This window comes from Panthera uncia, chromosome E1, assembly GCF_023721935.1.
Source record: "Panthera uncia isolate 11264 chromosome E1, Puncia_PCG_1.0, whole genome shotgun sequence".
NCBI classification, from domain to species: Eukaryota; Metazoa; Chordata; class Mammalia; order Carnivora; family Felidae; genus Panthera; species Panthera uncia.
Window position 1 is genome coordinate 55571760 of NC_064814.1, and position 18377 is coordinate 55590136.

Here is an 18377-nt window from a genome sequence, read left to right on the forward strand (position 1 = left end):
CGCTTTGTGTAAACGGCACGGGGAGCCATTCTATTTTAGGGAATGGTAGGCGCTCTCGCGAAATCCAGCCGAGGGCCGGGCGGCGTTGCCGACGGGCCTTTCTAAGGGGAGCGGTCTCGGGCCTCCCCTGTTAACTCTTGCCTGTCCGGGGAGGTGTTCTCCAGAGAGAGGCCGTTAAACAGTGTTACTAACGTCATCATACCATTACCATCCGGGTGGCAAGGAGGCGAGGCAAGTGACCCTCGTGGGCGCCTGTGGCCGCTCTCTCCTTCCGTCCTTACGTCACCCCCTGGGCGCGTCGGGCTGATGAGGAACGTGAAGCTAAAGTGAGGAGCTGGCGGCCCTCTGGCCGCTCGCCTGCAGGTGAAGGAGCCCGAGCTGAAGGCCGGAGGTCTGTCTCTGTTGAGTCCAGAGCCTTCCGCTACCACACTGTCGCCAAGACTGTTGGCACGTGCCCTCTCCAGAGGATGTTGCTAAAACGAGTAAAAACAGGAATGTCGTTGGCTTGCCTTACGTGTACGGAGACGCCCTCTGCGCACCTTCCCTTCGCTAATGCGACCGAGGGTCAAACCGGAGTGAAGGGCCACCTGTCGTCCCTACCCTTCTCCCCACTACCTGCTCCGCTCACAAAGAATTACAAAAGGTCTCCTACCGTGGGGATTTGGTGGGGGAGGAGCAGGTTAGAGCCTTCAGGAAGGAGGAAAAGGCAACAATGTTTTTACCACGTCGTTCGTGAAATCTGGCCTTAAGACTATAGCTAAACATTCCTGATAAATCTGTACCACCAGATTTTTTAAGCTTAAAAAGAACTTTCGATGGGGTACGAGAACTTTCGCTCCTTTAAATCTCTGTAACTCTAGAAGACTAGGAATTTACTTGCACCCCTAACACAGGGTTAATGCATCTCGGTGTGAAAAAGGATTAATTAACAGTGCCTGCTGATCTGGGAGCCTCTTCACATAGCGGAGGAGCCACAGAGAGAATTTAGTGCAATCTTTGTTTCTTCATGATAAAAAACAAGACGGTGAGCAGGAATGCGGAGAACCGCGCTCCGTGCACGGGCTCTGCCGTTACGTTCCTCCCTGTCCTTCCAGCAGGGACTCTGACGTGGTCTGCGGCGGCTGGCACGGTGCCTGCCTCTGTGGGCACTGTTGGGAGGCAGCGCCTGTGATGGAAGTGCTCCTTGGGTTTGGGGGTTTCAGGATCCCTCCTCCTCCCCCGGAAACACTGCTGTATTTGTGTGCGTTGAAGGGTGGTGAGGCCGGACCTTTCTGTCTGCTTCCTGTCGCATCACACTGAATCTTGTATTCCTTCCTCCTCGCAGAATGAATTGGATAACGTCTCCACGCTTCTGGAAGAAGCCGAGAAGAAGGGTATTAAATTTGCCAAGGACGCAGCCAGTCTGGAATCTCAACTACAGGACACACAGGTATTCTGGGGGGTGAAGGCCCTGGGTCATAGCTCCGCCGGTTCTGTAACCTACAAGTCCGTGAAACAGGCCAGCCCCACAACTGCTTTCTTACCATCTCTGATTTTGTGCTCAACTTTTATTTGAAACCATCTTGCATCGTAACGGGCCTTGACGCTCAGGAAGTCTCTGAGGCTCAGTTATCTGGACGCAGAGCCCTCAGCGTCTGGCAGGCTTGTGGGCACCAGCGGGCACCGCCTGGAACATGGTTCACTGAGCAGCGGTCCTACTGCGCACACAAGTATTGCCGGCTGTTTTAAACGAGATTGTTTTTTTGTGGTTGAAATTATATTACACTGACCTAATAGTCCATTTCGTAAAAAGGTAGGTTGAGGCCTTCTTGGCAAAACATGTTAGGGATGTCTTCACGTCAGACAGAAGTTAGGATGACAACTTTGACATGAAAATAACACAGCACTTTCTTCTTGGAGTTTTACATCTTCTTTTTATTAAATTTGCTAACTTTATGAGAACGTTGATTTGCTAGGTGCTGGGGATACAGGGGTAAACATCTCTTGGAGCTTCCACTATGACAGGGCACGTCCCGGTCAGTGAGACTATGGGAGACCAGGGGCGGGTCACGGGAATCAGTCTGGCAGGAAGTTTGTAAAGGACAGACAGCTGACGGGTTGCCCGATACTGGAGGTAAGCATAGTGAGAAATGCCAAGTGCCTCAACTAAGGGACAGAGGAGTGGGGAGACAGGTCTGCCAGAAGTACGGAGATGCTGGAGACGGAGGCGTCTCGGGCCACTGAGCTCCTGGCCTGGGTGCCTGCGGTGAACGACACTGCCGTTCCTCAAGGACACGTTGAAAGCGGTATTTTTGGGGCGCCTGGGGGGTTCAGTTAAGTGCCTGACTCTTGCTTTGGGCTCAGGTCGTGATCTTGCAGTTCATGAATTTGAGCCCCACGTAGGCGCCTGCCTGGGATGCTCTCTCCCTCTGCCCGCCCCGGTCGCTCACCATCTGTCTCAAAACAAATAAACATTTAAAACAAGATTTTTAAAAAGCAATATTTCTGTTAAGATCGTCTGTAAAATTATCAGGTGTGTTTTTAAATCATTTCTGTTTCTTAAGATCACGGGGTAGTTGTGACCCACTGAGGCGCTGTGTTTTTTGTGCCGTGACTTTGTTTTTAAGAAAGGTGTTTCTGCTCAGTGATCGATGTAACTCCGGTATCGACCTCTTGTGAAATAAACAGGAGCTTCTTCAGGAGGAGACGCGCCAAAAGCTGAACCTGAGCAGTCGCATCCGGCAGCTGGAGGAGGAGAAGAACGGCCTCCAGGAGCAGCAGGAGGAGGAAGAGGAGGCCAGGAAGAACCTGGAGAAACAAGTGCTGGCCCTGCAGTCTCAGGTGCGCGTGTGCCCGCGGAGGCCGCGGAGGCCTGGATGTGTGCGCTTAGCGACTAACGTCCTCTCCACTTGGCACAGTTAACTAGGTTGTACGAAACTAAGCCCCGTGAGCGTGTGCTCTGACCCAGCCAAGTGCCGGTGCTCCGGTGAGGGTGTGGGGAGCCTCGACGGTGACCTCGGACTGGGTCCGCCGTGTAAGGACTCAGACCAGCCATCCTCATGACGATGATTAGCTAAGACGTCGTTACAGTCTGAGCCTCGTTTGCTCGCAGTCACGTATTGATTTATACGTCCTTTCTCCAAATATGGAAAACGAGCTTTCTCTGTTCCTCACCTGTAAAAGTGACTGGGGTTGTTTAACGTGGGTCTCTCTTCCCGTACAACCAGCTGACGGATACCAAGAAGAGAGTAGACGATGACTTAGGAACAATTGAAAGTTTGGAAGAAGCCAGAAAGAAGCTCCTGAAGGACGCGGAGGCGCTGGGCCAGCGCCTGGAGGAGAAGGCTTCGGCCTACGACAAGCTGGAGAAGACCAAAAACCGCCTGCAGCAGGAGCTCGACGACCTGACGGTGGACCTGGACCAGCAGCGCCAGATCGCCTCCAACTTGGAGAAGAAGCAGAAGAAGTTCGACCAGGTGGGCCCTGCGTCCCTGCGTCCCAGGGCCAGTGCCACACGCTGCCGCCTCCTGGCAGACGCTCTTGTTGTCGTGGTCTAAAATAATCTTCGTGTTTATACGTATTTGTAGAAAATTGGAAAGGGAGAAAAGCAGAAAGAAATAGCACCCATGAACCACAGTAGGGGGCTCAGCAGGAAGTCAGACACACAGCGAATGAGAAGCGTGTTTGTCGCTTTCGCGTTGTCTCTAACGTGTCCCGACACCGTTCCGTGCAGCTGTTAGCAGAAGAGAAGAACATCTCTGCTCGCTATGCAGAGGAGCGAGACCGTGCGGAGGCAGAGGCCAGGGAGAAGGAAACCAAAGCCCTGTCCCTGGCGCGGGCCCTCGAGGAGGCCCTGGAGGCCAAGGAGGAGTACGAGAGGCAGAACAAGCAGCTTCGAGCGGACATGGAAGACCTGATGAGCTCCAAGGACGACGTGGGGAAGAACGTGAGTATCCCAGGGACCTGGCCCCCTGCAGGGGAGGATCTGGGAAGGCGTCTCCCGACAGCGCAGGAGCATGGCGGCGTCCTGGCCTGTGCACGGATGGGGACTGAGGTCTCCCGGGACAAGCTGTCGGACCCTGCGGTCTGTGCTCGGTTCTCGGTGCCTGAGCCATGAGTTCTCGCAGTGGCCCTGACCGATGGTGACGCTTGGTTTATTCCTGTCACCTTCACACCCCGCCCCCCCCCCCCCCCCACCCTACGTCCTGGCAGGAATGTCACTGTTCCCGAGTCACAGGGAGTTCCCAAGCACAGGCACCACGAGGTCCCCTCCGGGCCAAGGACAGCGGCCCCTGTCCTTCCTGGCCCGGGCCTTCCCAGCTGAGACTCTTGGTTTTCCCTGAAGGCTTCAAGTGCTTTGGGGACTCGTTGACAGTCTGGAAGTTTCTGTGATGCTGTCCTTTACTGCATACACGCTCTACAAGAGCCGGGGTGATGTTAATTTGTCCCACACCCCTCAGGTGTATGAGGTGTGGAGGATAGTGAGGCCGGGCTGGGGCCGGAACCAGTCCGTTCTCCCCAGGAGGAGCCACTTAACCTCCTGATCTGTATCGTCTGCCAGACAATGTTGCACTTGCCCTGTCTCGGGAAGCTGCGACATAGGGGCTCTCTGGCCACATCATAAAGGAGGGAAGACTCTCCTCCCTCCCTGTTGGGTCTCCTAACAGGAGGTGCCTGGAGGGTCAGCCCCATGGACAAGAGGCTGCCTAGACTAGAAGTGGCCATGATCGCATAGTCGTACGCAGACAACTCCACAATGACTTTGTTTTTTTTCTTTTCTTTTTTTTATTAAGTAACCTTCTATGCCCAATGTGGGGCTCAAACTCACAACTCCACAGTCAAGAGGTTCACGCTCCACCGACTAAGCCAGCCAGGCACCCAGTTTTCTCGTTCCTCTTAGTTTTCACTAGAATAATGGACATGTTCATTCTACAGACCTCACTTTTGTGCCCTAAGCAGCAGCAGGGGCTGCGGGGCCTCCCCTGCCACGTCTCCTGCTGCCCCTGGGAGAGGTGGCGTGGCCGCCTGAGAGGTGTCTCGGGGACGGATCAGAGGGGACGCGGGGCAGACGCGCTCGGCACCGAGAACTAGGTGGGGGTGTGGGGTGGCGAAGGTCAGGCCACTTCTCACGCGTCCCCCGCTCCACAGGCCTGACGCACCTAAGTAGCTACAAGTTCCCACGTGCATCTGCAGCACAGGTGAGGTTTTCACGGCAAGACGGGATCTCCCACAGCACCTTTCACACGCAGACAGCAGGCAGATGGCCAGTCCACAGATGGGCTCCTCGGACACCGTGCTCTGTTCATCGTTCTTGGGCTTTTAAAGACGTCTCCACTTCAAGGTCACCGGAGAAGACCTTACTGATGATAGAGCACGAGTGATCCATCGGGAGCTCCGTGCTGCCGTCTGAATAGCGTGCTCCAAAACGGGGGACGGCAGGGCCGTAGCAGGAGCGGGGCCGGGAAGCTGGCCCAGGAGGGACCGGAGCGGCCTTCGTGCCCTGCGGGGGCCTGTAACCGATGAGGACACAGACCACTGTCCTCGTCCGTGCCTCTGCCAAGGCTCAGGCCTGTGCCGCTGCTTCCTGTGGTTTAGGTGCACGAACTTGAGAAGTCCAAACGGGCGCTAGAGCAGCAGGTGGAGGAGATGAGGACCCAGCTGGAGGAGCTGGAAGATGAACTTCAGGCCACGGAGGACGCCAAGCTGCGCCTAGAGGTCAACATGCAGGCCATGAAGGCCCAGTTTGAGAGGGACCTGCAGACCAGAGATGAGCAGAACGAGGAGAAGAAGCGGCTGCTGGTTAAACAGGTAAGCGGAAGGACGCAGGGCCCCCGGGGACGAGCCTGTCTGGTCTCCAAGTCCGGTTGTGGGTCCATATGCTGCTGGTTCGTGTCGGCCCACGTCAGCTGGAGCTAAATCCATCTATGTCCTCGTTTGATTAGCTTATTCTCTGAAATCTAATGTAATTATTTTTGGTTTCCTGTTTCTCAGACAACAGCACTGCTGTTGCCAAACCAGGAGACTTACGGATGACTCAACAGGCCTCGTGTGGTGGGATGTCCAAGAACGTGTGGTTGGGTGCAAATTCCGTGACTGTCAAAACGTGCGGGCGAAGGAAAGAACCCGGACGCCCCTTGCAAGGGGAAGTTCGCGTCACATCCCTTGTTGGGAAAAGGAAAACCGGATGCTTACGTTTTTTGGTTTTAAAAAGTTGCTGGGCATTTAGAATTTTGTATAGTTTTCCGAACATATGTCAGACTTCTAATTTTAAAAGTTTAGTTTAAAATCTAATTGTGGATATTTTGACAGTCCCTTGGAGTTCGTGGTATCGGGTCTTGGATCTGGAATACATTGGTCTTTGTTATTTTCACTGCACCGGCATTGAGCACACTCGTCACTTCTTGCCAGATAATTAGTCACCTCTCGCTTGGTGACTTCAAAGAGCACGTATTTTGCTCCCAGTTTCTGTGGGTCAGGAATTCTGAACCGACGGGGCCGGGTGCATCATCCGAAGGCCAGGCCTGGGCTCGGGGACCCACGTCCGAGCTGGCTCCCCTCGGGTATTGGGGCCGGAGACCTCGGCACCTGGCCGCCTGGGCGTCCCCGGATGAAACCACCCCAAGAAAGTGTCTCCTGGCTTTCCACTGTGTGGAAAGCTCCGTGCCACCTCGGCCGGGAGCTGGAGATTGGAGGGGAAGGGCTCTGCCTCCTGTGTGCCATCACGTGGCGGGGGGGGGGGGGGGGGGGGGGGGGCAGGGTGCGTACAGGGTTTTCGGCTTAAAGGCCTCTTTGAACAAACTGCAGCTCCTGGGCTTTGCTCTTATTAACGACGGCTGCTCCGGAGCAGAGAGCACCTACGATGACAGGCTGCCGATCCCCGTGCGGGGACACCTGGGTCTGGCCAGACATAACCCCGGTGCCTCCGTTAGGTGCGGGAGCTGGAGGCGGAGCTGGAGGACGAGCGGAAGCAGCGGGCGCTGGCGGTCGCGTCCAAGAAGAAACTGGAAATAGACCTGAAGGACCTGGAAGCTCAGATGGAGGCCGCGAACAAAGCCAGGGACGAGGTGGTCAAGCAGCTCCGCAAGCTTCAGGTGCGTGCGGCCGGCGGGCTCTGACGGAGCACGCGGTGGCCGGGTTGCGGCCCACAGAGGCGGCACGCGTGCGTCTCGTGTCTGCGGGCCGCGCGTGGCCCCTCAGCAAGTCCGGGACACGGCCCCTGGAGACGCTGAGCTACGCGCAAGCCACCCAACAGGAAGGTGGTGCTTCCCCCCCCCCCCCCCCCCCCCCCGGGCTCTCGTCCTCTTTCCAGCCGTGGCTTAGCACTTCGGCCGCTCGAGTGATGTGCCAGTTTTCACTGTCGCCGTGACCGATTTCCAGAATATCTCCCGCTATCGTGGGCTATAACGGACCCTCTCTCGTAATAGGCCCTTTTCCGGGGGGCTCAACGGTTATGACAAGCTTGAGAAAATTTCCATTTCTCTGACCGTGGTGATTCCACATCTTAAGAATGTCTTCTAGGGGCGCCAGATGGCTCAGGTCACGATCTCCGCAGTTCGTGGGATCGCGTGCCCCATGTCGGGCTCTATGCGGATAACGTGGAATCTGCTTGGAATTCTGTCTCCCCCTCCCCCGCTCGCGTGCACTCCTTCTCTCGCTCTCCAAATAAACTTAAGATGAATGTGTTCTAACAAAATCTGAGGAGAAACATCTGTGAACAAAGATCACAGCTGAAGTGGTATTTGTGACAGCAACAAAGGGAAACCACCTAAATGTAAGTGGACTGCCAGCCATTTACATGGTGGGGCTATGGATGCGAGGAAGGGGCTCAAGTCCATAAAGGAAGACAGAGCGCAGGCGGCTTCTTTCACAGCCACACACGCAGAAAGGTGTTCGTGGACAGACATAAACATAGAACATTTAAAAGGAAAAGCCAACTCTGGGTAATAAGTTTAAAAGCAACTTAACTGCTTCCTTATATTTTTTTTAAAAAGCCAAGCACAAAGCTCTCATTCTGACGAGCTTATTACAAAGATTATTGAGCATATTACAGAGACTATACGTAACTGTGATTTTGTTTACAAAACAGCTGTAGGGAGTTTTAATTCACAGACCATACAACTTACCTGCTTATTTTCAGTATATTTCAGTACATTCACAGGGTTCTGCGAACATTACCACTATGCAATTCTGGCCATTCAGATCCCTCGAAAAGAAACCCCGCACCCGGCAGCCGTCCCTGCACACCATCTGCCACGTGTGGCGCTGATCGACCATTCGTCTGCTTTCTGTGTGTCGAGATTTGCGTACGCTGGACATTTCCTATAAACGGAATCGTAAAATAGGTGGCTTCTGTGCCTGGCTTCTTTCCCTTAGCGTGTTTTCAGGGTTCATCCGTGGCGTGGCATCCATTAGGACTTCATTCCTTTTTGTTACCGTATGACGTTCCGTTGTATGCATTGCCCACAGGGCATTAGTCCAACAGTTGATGAATATTTGGGTGGACTTTCCGGCCGCTCTGAATACTGCTGCTATGAACATCCGTGAACGTTTGTGTAGACGTGTGCTTTCGAGTTCTCTTCGGTAGATACATACCTAGGAGTGGAATTGTTAGGTTATGTGGGAATTCTGTTTAACTGCCTGCCCCGCCTCTCCACAGTGATGGTCCCATTTTACATTTCCTACCAGCTGTGTGTGGGGATTCGAGCTTTACTACGTCCTCACCAATATCTGCTGTTCGTTTTTTATAGTCATCCCAGTGGGTATGAAGTGGTATTTCATTGTGGTTTTTGATGTGCATTTCCCTAATGACTAATGAACATCTTTTCACTTGCTTATCGGCCATTATCTTATCTGCGAAAAATCTCTCTTAATCCTCTGCTCATCTTCCTAATTGAGTTGTCCTTAATAACTGAGTTTTGTTGTAACATTTCTGTATATATTCTAGATGCTTCTTGTGAGATCTGTGATTTCCATAGGTTTTCTTCCATTCCCTAGACTGGTCTATTCACTCAGTGGTGCTGTGTACAGTACAAATTGTTTCTTGTGCTTTTGTTATCCCATCTGCGAAACTACTGCATATGCCCAGATCATAAAGACTTATTCCTATGTTTTCTCCTAAGAGTTTTACACTTTCAGATTTTTTTTAACCCGTTGAATTAGTTTTTTGTTGTTTTTTTTTTTTAAGTTTTTTTCACATGAGCAGAGAAGAGGGAGAGGGAGGGAGAGAATCCCAAGCAGGTTCCACACTTGGGTGGGGGCTCAAACCCACAAACCATGAGATCATGATCTGAGCCAAGGTCAAGAGTCAGATGCTTAACTGACTGAGCCACCCAGGCGCCCCAGAAGACTCTTCCTTCCCCCATTGAATTATCTTGGCTCTTGACACTCCTGTCAAAAATCTGGCCATTGATTTACATGTTTATTTCCGGACTCAGCTCTCTTCCGTCGATCTATATATCTTTTCTTACGCCAGTGTGACAGAGTCTTGATTGCTGCGGCTTCGTGAGTTTTCCAATTGGGAAGCGTAACATCTCTCGCTTTGCTGTTCTTTCTCAAAACTGTTTAGCTTTCCTGGTTTCTTACAATTCCCTACAGATTTTATGATCAACTTACCAATTTCTGCAAGCGGCAGGTGGGCCAGCTTGAGTTTCGATAATTTGTTGACTGGGTAGATTGATCTGGAGAGGACTTACCGTCCTAATGATACTGTCTTCCAGTGTTTGTTCCAGTGTATGAACATGATTATCTTTCCATTTATTTAGCATTTCTTTTTTCAGTGATGATCTTATTTTATAGTTTTGGTGTACGAGTCATATATTTTAGCTAAATTGATACCTAAGTACTTTTGAGAAAGAGCGCGCGCGCACACAATTGAGCAAGGGGCAGAGAGAGAGGGAGGGAAGCGGGACTCACCCAGGGCTCAAGCTCACCAGATGCGGAACTTGAACTCACAGACCGTGATCTCGTGACCTGAGCCAAACAAAGTCAGATGCTTAACCAACTGAGCTACCCAGGCACCCGTATTTTTTTCGTTTTTGAGGCTTATACGTGTGATTGCTTTCCTGATTTTTGGAATGTTTATAGTATATGGAAATACAGTTGATTTTTGTATATAGATCTTGTAACCTTGCTGAACTGGCTTCTTCTAATGGTTTTTTGGTGGGTTCCTTAAGATATTCAGTATGCAAGATCACATCAGCAAATCAAGCTAGGTTTTTTCTTCCTTTCTAATCTGGATATCTTTTCTGGTTTTTGTCGTGGCCTAACTGCTTTGACTAGAACTGTTACAGGGTTAAACAGAAGTGGCAAAGTCAGACATCCCTGCTTCAATGCTAATCATAGGGGAAAGGCACTCAGTCTTTTCACCATTCAGTATGTTAGCTGTTAGTTGTTCACTGCTACCCTTTATCAGAGTTGAGGGACGTCTCCTTCTATTCATTTTACTGAGTTGTTTTTATAATGAAAGGGTGTTAGATTTTGTCACAGGCTTCTTCTGCATTTATTGAGATGATCCTACGGCTGTATTAATTGATTTGGGGTGTCAAATTAATCCTCAGATAAATCCCACTTGGATGCTGGGATATAACGGTGTATAATTCTTTTGGATTATACAAACTGATGGATTCGGTCCGCCACTATTTTGTTGATTTTTCCGTCTATTTTCATAAGGGATATCGTTCTAAATGTTTTCTTGCGATACCTCTGTCACTGGCATGTACTTTATTTTTTGAGCTTGCACGTGCACACACCAGCGGGGGAGGGGCAAAGGGAGAAAGAAAAGAACCTCAAGCAGGCTCCATGCTGCTTGAGGAACCCAGCTTGGGGCTCGATCCCCCAAGGATCCCCGTAGGATCGTGACCTGAGCTGAAATCAAGAGTCGGACGCTTAGCCGAATGAGCCCCCCCAGGCGCCCCGCCACATACTTTCATATTTACAGTGACTGTGCTTGGACTTTTATGATCCAGAAACAGTATGTTTGAAAACAGAGCGGAAAGTCCTCTAACACCTTCTTCCTACTTAATCTTAGGCTCAGATGAAGGATTACCAACGTGAATTAGAAGAAGCTCGTGCATCCCGGGACGAGATTTTTGCTCAATCCAAAGAGAGTGAAAAGAAACTCAAGAGTCTAGAAGCCGAAATCCTTCAATTGCAAGAGGTTTGTTTACTTACTTCCTCATCCATTTGTTCAAAAAATGTTTACCCTGTATATTCCTCTACCTGGCTCACGGCCAAGGGACTGGTTAGTCACTTTTCGAGCGACTTACCAGGCCGTGCTCCATGTGTTATAAAAGGCAGTGGTGTTGATTTAGTGTTGGGAAGCGTCGGGATGGTTGAACTCTAAGTGTTCTGAGACCGCCCTGGTTTACACAGAAGCACTATTCCTGTGATACTTAAAAGGGAAGCTGCGGGTTTCATTGACTCCCCGAGCGATTCATCTTCTGATCATTTCTTTCATTTATCTGTTTGGGAAGTTCTCCTGAAGAGGGACTGACGGGGGCTTACGTGTGCTATGGGGTCACGTCCGCGGTAGACACACCTGACTGTGCAGGTTCGTTTTAACAGCTTTACGGAGATGTGAGTGACGCACAGAGAACTGCACACGCGCGATGTGTGTGTCCACACATCGCTGTGTGAACGGTGAGCACAAGTATTCCAACCTGGGAGAGGGAAGAGCAACTTGAGTCGAAATGTTCTTATCCGTTAATACGAAAACACGCCCACACAAACACCTAGCAATGATGGATCCGTTGTCACCAGAGACCCTGGATGTAGAGCAGAGTTTGCAAGAAAGAAGGGTGTCGGGGATGGAGGAGGGACTAAAAACCAAGTGAGTCGACCCTGAGCGGACCCCAAGGTCGCTGGGAGAGGCAGCTTTTGGTTTGGGTCCCTCTTTGTTTTGTTTCCTTGAGTTTTGCTCTGATCCTTACTTCCTCTGGGTTTTTCTTTTTCTGCTTTCTTGAATCGCACGCGTTAATTTTCCATTTTTTCTCTCGTCCGGTCCTGCTCCTAGAACACCGCACGTTCCCCTCCAAGTCCTGTCTTCACCGTGTCCTAAAAAATCTATGCTCTCGTCACCATTTAATTCCGGTTTTTTCTCATTTCAGTAATGGTTTCCTTTTTTCCATGAGCAACTCAAAAGCGCGGTTTAAATTTCCGAATGTGTGGATTTTTGTTCTTGTTGACTTCTGTTTTCTCGCACTGTGGCTAGAGAATAGAGACCAGAGCAGCTGTAGGGTCTAGAACGTGACCAGTCTTTAAAAATGCTCCACGTCTGCTTAAAAGAACACCTGCTCCTCCGTGAAGCAAATGTTCAAGATCTCTGTGGTTCATCGTGGAGCTGACGGGGACACGCTCAGGGGAGGGGGCTCTGGGAGCCTGCCTCCCGGAGGCCCCCAGGGCACGAGCTGCGTACCCAAGCACACTCCCAGCCTTTTCAGAAAGTGTTTGTTTCAGACTTTAGATAAGGGAGAAGACACCCCCCTGGAAAGCTAGCCCTGCCCTTCTGTTTCTTTTTCCTTCCCTCAGGCTCCTCCCCTTTCTCCCACGGGTTCCCCGGTGGGTGTCCACGGCACGCCCGGCCAGTGGGCAAGGGACGGAGCACCAGAGGCCAGGTGGTAGAGCTGATGCCCAGTGTTTGTTGATCAGAGGCCCTGGGGTCGGGCCCAGAGCATCGTGGCTGCTGCCTCCCAGCTGGGCTCGCTCCACCCCACGGGTCAGGACGGCATGTGCCGGAACCCGGGCCTTTGGCCTACGTCCCGTGCGCTAACGTGAGAGGTGAACGCGCGTGCCAAGCACACGGGCGAACTCTTTATGCGGCCCTGCCCCACAGGCATCTTTAAAGCTGTGCTTTTGCCAAATCCGGCATTTTCAGGAAGCGCCAGCCGGTGGCAAGAGGCCCAGACGGGGAGAGTCAGAACCCCGAGTTTCTGCCGCCCACCAGTCTTGGCACTTGGCGGATCGCGTCATCCGTTAGGCCTCCGTTCCCTCACCCGTGCAGTAAGGGAAACGGTGCAGCTCTCAAATCTCGAGAACAGGATTTCAGTCTTGACCCACGTGGGCTAAGAAACGCACCCTGGCTGCCTCCGGTGGCGAACCCTCTTCCGAAGAAATTTGTGGAAAAGCCGCACCAGGCAGCTCTTCCTCCAGAGGACGGGCCCGGCCCGCGGTTCACAGAGAGCCCCGCACCGCCTCAGAGCCTGACTCCCACCTCCTTCGGGAGCCAGGCCCTGCTTACTGCACAAGCCTGAGGGCTCACCCTCGCCCACACTCCCCACGGGAGCTGTGGTCCTCACTTCCCTGCACAACTACCGTGTTTCCTGGGACCTTGATGTTCACTGGTCAGTCCCGTGGACCTGACCTCCAAACTGCGCTACTGTGTATGTGACAGGTCCTTCAAGACCGTGAGCCGGTAGAGGTGCGGGCTTGCAGGAGGTCTGTGCCGAGTTTAGGATTAAGAAACACCCGCTTTCTAGGGAGGGTGGGAACAGAGCTGCCTCTTCCGTTGGAAACGGCAGCAGAGCCCTCCCGTGGGCCAGGAGTCCGTCTGGGGACAGTTGTGCGGAAGGACGTGGACAGTAGCACGTCACCCGGCTTGTCTTCAGCCAGGCTGTGGCTTAATCTCTCAGGCCCGGCAGCAGCAAGGGGGCCGGAGCCAGGGTGGCCGCGGCCGGCAGGCTTCACATCCGAGGAACCCGTTACCCGGGGCTTAAATCCCGCTCCGACCTTCCTTAGGAACTCGCCTCCTCTGAGCGAGCCCGCCGCCACGCCGAGCAGGAGAGGGACGAGCTGGCCGACGAGATCGCCAACAGCGCCTCTGGCAAGTGAGTCTCCTGGCAGCGGGCGGGAAGAATGGGCTAGAAACCGGCGACGGTGCGACCCTCCCCGCTCAGGCGCCTGCAGCCCATCCCCCGGGGGCACACCTGTCACACCGGGAAGGCCGGGTCGTCTGGCATCTAGAAGTCCGTAGTTGACTCGCTCACCCGCTCGGAGCCTGCACGGACGGGCACAAGTTGCCGAGCGTCCAGACTGCCTTGGCGCCGGTCGGCCGCACGACCCAGGCAGGCCCCACCCCCTCACCAGCCATTCCCACCGCAGGAGTGAAGGAGGCACGGTCGGAGCTATAGCCCGACTGGCGCAGGCCGTGCGGCCCGGCCGCGCAGGTCTTCACGCCCAGACTCGCGAGGCTTGGCAAGCAGATGCCTTAAGACTTTGAACGCGATTCTCGCGAAGTCCTAGTTTTTTCCAGTGAAGACTCTTTCTCCATTTAATTACTGCCCTGAGGATTCATCACGGTCCTCTTCTAGCACAGTCCAGGGTAGAGGGTGCCAGGATCACGTTGGAGGTGGACCCGGGCCGTGGAGGACAGAGGGAGGTGCGGCAGGGAGAAGGGACGGGGCCCGGGCTGGGGTGGCGGGTTCGGAGGCGTCCTCGCCGGGGCTTGTGGACAGACTGGGGGGCGGGGAGGGGTGCGGGGGAGAGACGAAAGCCCAGAAAGCTCCAGCGGCGGGGAGGTGAGCTCCCCGGGGTCGTGCCGCGGCCCCCGCTCTGACCGCTGTCCCCTCCCCGCCCGGCCAGGTCTGCGCTGCTGGATGAGAAGCGGCGTCTGGAGGCGCGGATCGCGCAGCTGGAGGAGGAGCTGGAGGAGGAGCAGAGCAACACGGAGCTGCTCAACGACCGCTTCCGCAAGACCACGCTGCAGGTGGCCCGCGCCGCGGCCCGGCGCCCGGGAAGGGCTGCGCCGCCCCCGTGGCGCGAGCGACTGAACCCGGCTCTCCTCTCCAGGTGGACACGCTGAACGCAGAGCTGGCGGCCGAGCGCAGCGCCGCCCAGAAGAGTGACAACGCGCGCCAGCAGCTGGAGCGGCAGAACAAGGAGCTCAAGGCCAAGCTGCAGGAACTGGAGGGCACCGTCAAGTCCAAGTTCAAGGCCACCATCTCGGCCCTGGAAGCCAAGATCGGGCAGCTGGAGGAGCAGCTGGAGCAGGAAGCCAAGTAAGAGGGTGCGGCCGCCCTCACCCCCAGACCTCCCTGCGTCTCCACTGCGGGCCGGGTCCGGGCCGAGCCCGGGAGTCGCAGCCCAGACCGCCACACGCCCCTGGCCCTCTGGTGGCACGGGGACACCTGTCGCCCGAGTGGGAGACAGAAGGTGGTGTCAGCCCGTGCCGGGGACTTCCTGGTGCCAGACGGACCCCGGGCTTCCCGCTGTCCAGACTCCACTGCATCTGGATAAAAGGGCTTGTTGGCGGCCGCCGTGATGAACGTGACTCGCCCTTTCCAGCTAACTCCCTGGCTGTCCATTTTTGCATCACACCTGCGAAGGAACAAAAGAACATTCCCTGTTCTCGGTGCAGTTCTCCATGTGGCCTATCAGGGCCTGTGTGGGCCCGTCTAGAAGCCTGCTGATTAGCTTGGCTCCAACAAGAGTCACTGTTAGAGCCGCACTAGCCCCTAGCGTCTTGGTAGGCAGTCCGTCGATTTTAAATTGAAACGGTCAGTTAATAGAGTGGGTCTTGGTTTGCTTGGTTTTTAGGCTAAAAAGTTAGGTAATTAGAGTAACCAAAGTTTTGTCCTCAAAAAGTCTGAATTCCGTTTATGGGACAGGTAGCTTTGCCCTTGAGAAGATCACTGAATAAAGCGACCGACAGCTGTGTGTCAAGCCCCGACACATGCACGTCTTCCGCCCGGCGCCGTTAGGATACGTGAGAGGGAACCCGTACGTTAAGCAGAGGGGAAAGCAAGGTTTCCGGGCCACAGTAATTACACCATCGTTCTGGTCAGAGGTCCTGGAAAAAGTCAAGCTTCTGTCCTCTCCCGGACAAAAAGGACCTTAAAAACACTGTCCTCGTTCAGCTATCGTTTCTAGAGCTGCAAACACTTAACGTGTTGGTCACTTGAACAGGGAACGGGCAGCCGCCAACAAGCTGGTCCGCCGCACGGAGAAGAAGCTGAAGGAGATCTTCATGCAGGTGGAAGACGAGCGTCGCCATGCGGATCAGTACAAAGAACAGGTAAGGGAAGAAGGCGGGCCCGGCGTTACCGACTGACTGGCGAGGATAAGAAAGTGTCACAAACGTGTGCCGTCCTCCCCCTGAAGGCCCAGAGCAGCTCCTGGGCACTGGCTGGACTCAGGGTGGACACGGACAAAAGAAACGTGCCTTGTGCGGGACCTGCGGGGTCTTCTCGCCTGCACCCAGGCACCTGTCTCCGCATCGAGGGGAAGCGCTAACGGGACCGGTTGCCGCGGCCACGTCCGCTCGGTCTGCTGCCTGGGGAGCCCTGCTCTCCCTCTGGCTCTCCTCTGCCGTGATGAGACTCGTCACCGCAGACACGGGGAGGGAAGGCGGGCTCCGCTCGGGCTCTCCCTCCATCCCCCACCTTCAGGACCTAGCGACACCCAGGGCAGTTCCGGGAGGGTGAGACCCGTGAGGCACTGGCGCGTGTCTGCGTCACAGAGTTCCGGTGTCCGCTCTCCGGACGGCTCTGCACTTGAATCCAAACGTACCCTCCAAGACACCCGCATTGAACGGACTGTAGAAACTGCCACCTGCTAGGGCTGGAGACCGTCCACATCGTTGGCTGTCGTACTCTGCAGGAAGAGGGATCCCTCCTCATGATCCCACGGGGCACTCCCGTGAAGACCCTAAACTGTGTCGTTTCTGCAGAAAACTCAAGGGCGGGGGGGGGGGGGGGTAGGATCTTACATGTTTTAAGTCTCCTTTAGTTTATGGTTTGCTTGGTAGACACTGGCTTTGCTGAGAGTGGCAGGCTGACCAAGAGGCTCAGCCCATCCCCCGTGTGTGTGTGTGTGTGTGTGTACACGGACGTACGTGTGTGCGCTCACGTGGCTCTCGGGGTGGTGAGCTGTGCTAAATGCTCAGGATGTGGCCGTGCTGACTCTGATCTCCCCGCTGCGGTCCGACTTGGTCCCGCGACCTCCCCAAGATGGAGAAGGCCAACGCCAGGATGAAGCAGCTGAAACGGCAGCTGGAGGAAGCAGAAGAGGAAGCCACGCGTGCCAACGCGTCTCGGCGTAAACTCCAGCGGGAACTGGATGATGCCACGGAGGCCAACGAGGGCCTGAGCCGCGAGGTCAGCACTCTGAAGAACCGGCTGAGGTGAGCGACCCCGGGGGCTTCCGGGACAGGCGCCGGGTGCCGGGAGTCCGCGGCGGGAGCGTGGCCAGCAGCCGCGTCTGTGGGCCTAGCGCCCGGGCCGGAGGCCCCCTTAGGTTCACGTGCGGTTACTCGTTCTCGCCCCCGAATCACTTTGCGTTCACCCCCTCGGGATTCCCGACCTTCAGCGGTCCCGCGCCCCCGACTGGTGGACGACACGAATCCCCGGCACGAAGCCGGAGGGCCGGGCCGGGTGTCCGTCCTTGTCCGGCCGTCCGCAGCAAGGGGGCCCAAGGGGGCCCCGGTGCCGTCGCCCTCCTCCCCACACGGACTCTGACCTGCGCCAGAGCCTAACGCTGCCCCTCAGAACGTGCCAGCACGGGCGTCAGCGAACAGGCCGTGCGCTGCTTTGTGCACAGCAAGCTAAGGACGTTTTTACATACGAAGGGTTCTAAAAAAAGCCAAAACGAGAACGTGCCCCGGAGACCTTCCTGGCCCCCAAAGCCTCAATAAAACACGGCCTGTCCGGCCGCTGTAGAAATGCTGCTGCTGCTGCTTGGTCGGCAGGTAGGACCCTGCCTCTGTCCGTCTTCCTTCCCGTCTCTGTCACCACAGCTGGCTCGGGCGTCGCAGACCGGGGCCCTCCCGCTGGGTGCACCCCGTGCTGGCGGGGGTGCAGGAGAGGCGGCCGCGGAGCCTTTCCTGACCCCGCCCGCCCACCCCACGCGGCGTCCTGAGGAAGGGCGCCCGGCTCGAGCCCGGAGATGGCGGAACCACCGCACAGCCCCGTCGTCTGCTCTGTGTCCTCTCCAGGCGGGGCGGCCCCATCAGCTTCTCCTCCAGCCGGTCTGGCCGGCGTCAGCTGCACATCGAAGGGGCCTCGCTGGAGCTGTCGGACGACGACACGGAGAGTAAGACCAGTGACGTCAACGAGACGCAGCCGCCCCAGTCCGAGTAGAGCCCCGGGAAGCCAGCGGAGGCGGTACAGAGGGACAGTGGGGACTCGGCCGGCGCCAGCCTGCCTCGGGGCCTCCCACACGTCGAGGAAACTGGCGAGCTCTGGGATTCCTTCCCGAAAGATCAACCGTGTCTTAAGGCTTTCCGGCCTCCACATACTGTATCCTGCTTCAGATTTAAGTACAGTTGCTCCCCGTTTTATATATATACGTCCACAAAACCTACACCTATTAAACAGACGGTCTCATCCTTGCATCTATTTTCCATATATCCACCAAGAGACCATTTTATAATCCATGTTAAGAAGAGAAATCGTTTTCCAGACAAACTC

The 18377-nt window shown here is 55.0% G+C and overlaps 2 protein-coding genes across 11 annotated transcripts in view; one reads left to right on the forward strand and one right to left on the reverse strand.

Moving 5' to 3' along the window:
- The window catches only part of MYH10 (myosin heavy chain 10), a 129986-nt gene extending 111685 nt beyond the window's left edge, over positions 1–18301 (forward strand). For all 5 annotated transcript variants that reach the window (XM_049636957.1, XM_049636953.1, XM_049636954.1 and 2 more), the window contains 13 exons: positions 1325–1429; positions 2668–2820; positions 3207–3455; positions 3713–3925; positions 5575–5787; positions 6909–7070; positions 11006–11134; positions 13711–13799; positions 14554–14677; positions 14761–14969; positions 15877–15985; positions 16920–17092; positions 17903–18301. In XM_049636957.1, the coding sequence (XP_049492914.1) occupies positions 1325–1429; positions 2668–2820; positions 3207–3455; positions 3713–3925; positions 5575–5787; positions 6909–7070; positions 11006–11134; positions 13711–13799; positions 14554–14677; positions 14761–14969; positions 15877–15985; positions 16920–17092; positions 17903–18047 (2073 nt within the window). In that variant the 3' untranslated portion in view covers positions 18048–18301. The remainder of the gene's footprint in view (positions 1–1324; positions 1430–2667; positions 2821–3206; positions 3456–3712; positions 3926–5574; positions 5788–6908; positions 7071–11005; positions 11135–13710; positions 13800–14553; positions 14678–14760; positions 14970–15876; positions 15986–16919; positions 17093–17902) is intronic.
- NDEL1 (nudE neurodevelopment protein 1 like 1) overlaps positions 1–18377 on the reverse strand; it is an 80863-nt gene that overhangs the window by 8556 nt on the left and 53930 nt on the right. The window contains exon 10 of one of the 6 annotated variants that reach the window (XR_007459212.1): positions 7253–8571. The exons of 4 other annotated variants lie outside the window; for them this stretch is intronic. Coding sequence is in view for 1 of the 2 variants with exons in the window: in XM_049636966.1 (XP_049492923.1) it covers positions 8508–8571 (64 nt within the window). In the remaining variant the exon portion in view is untranslated. Of the gene's footprint in view, positions 1–7252; positions 8572–18377 lie in introns of those variants that run through there. One more of the 6 variants, XM_049636966.1, reaches the window with a different exon arrangement.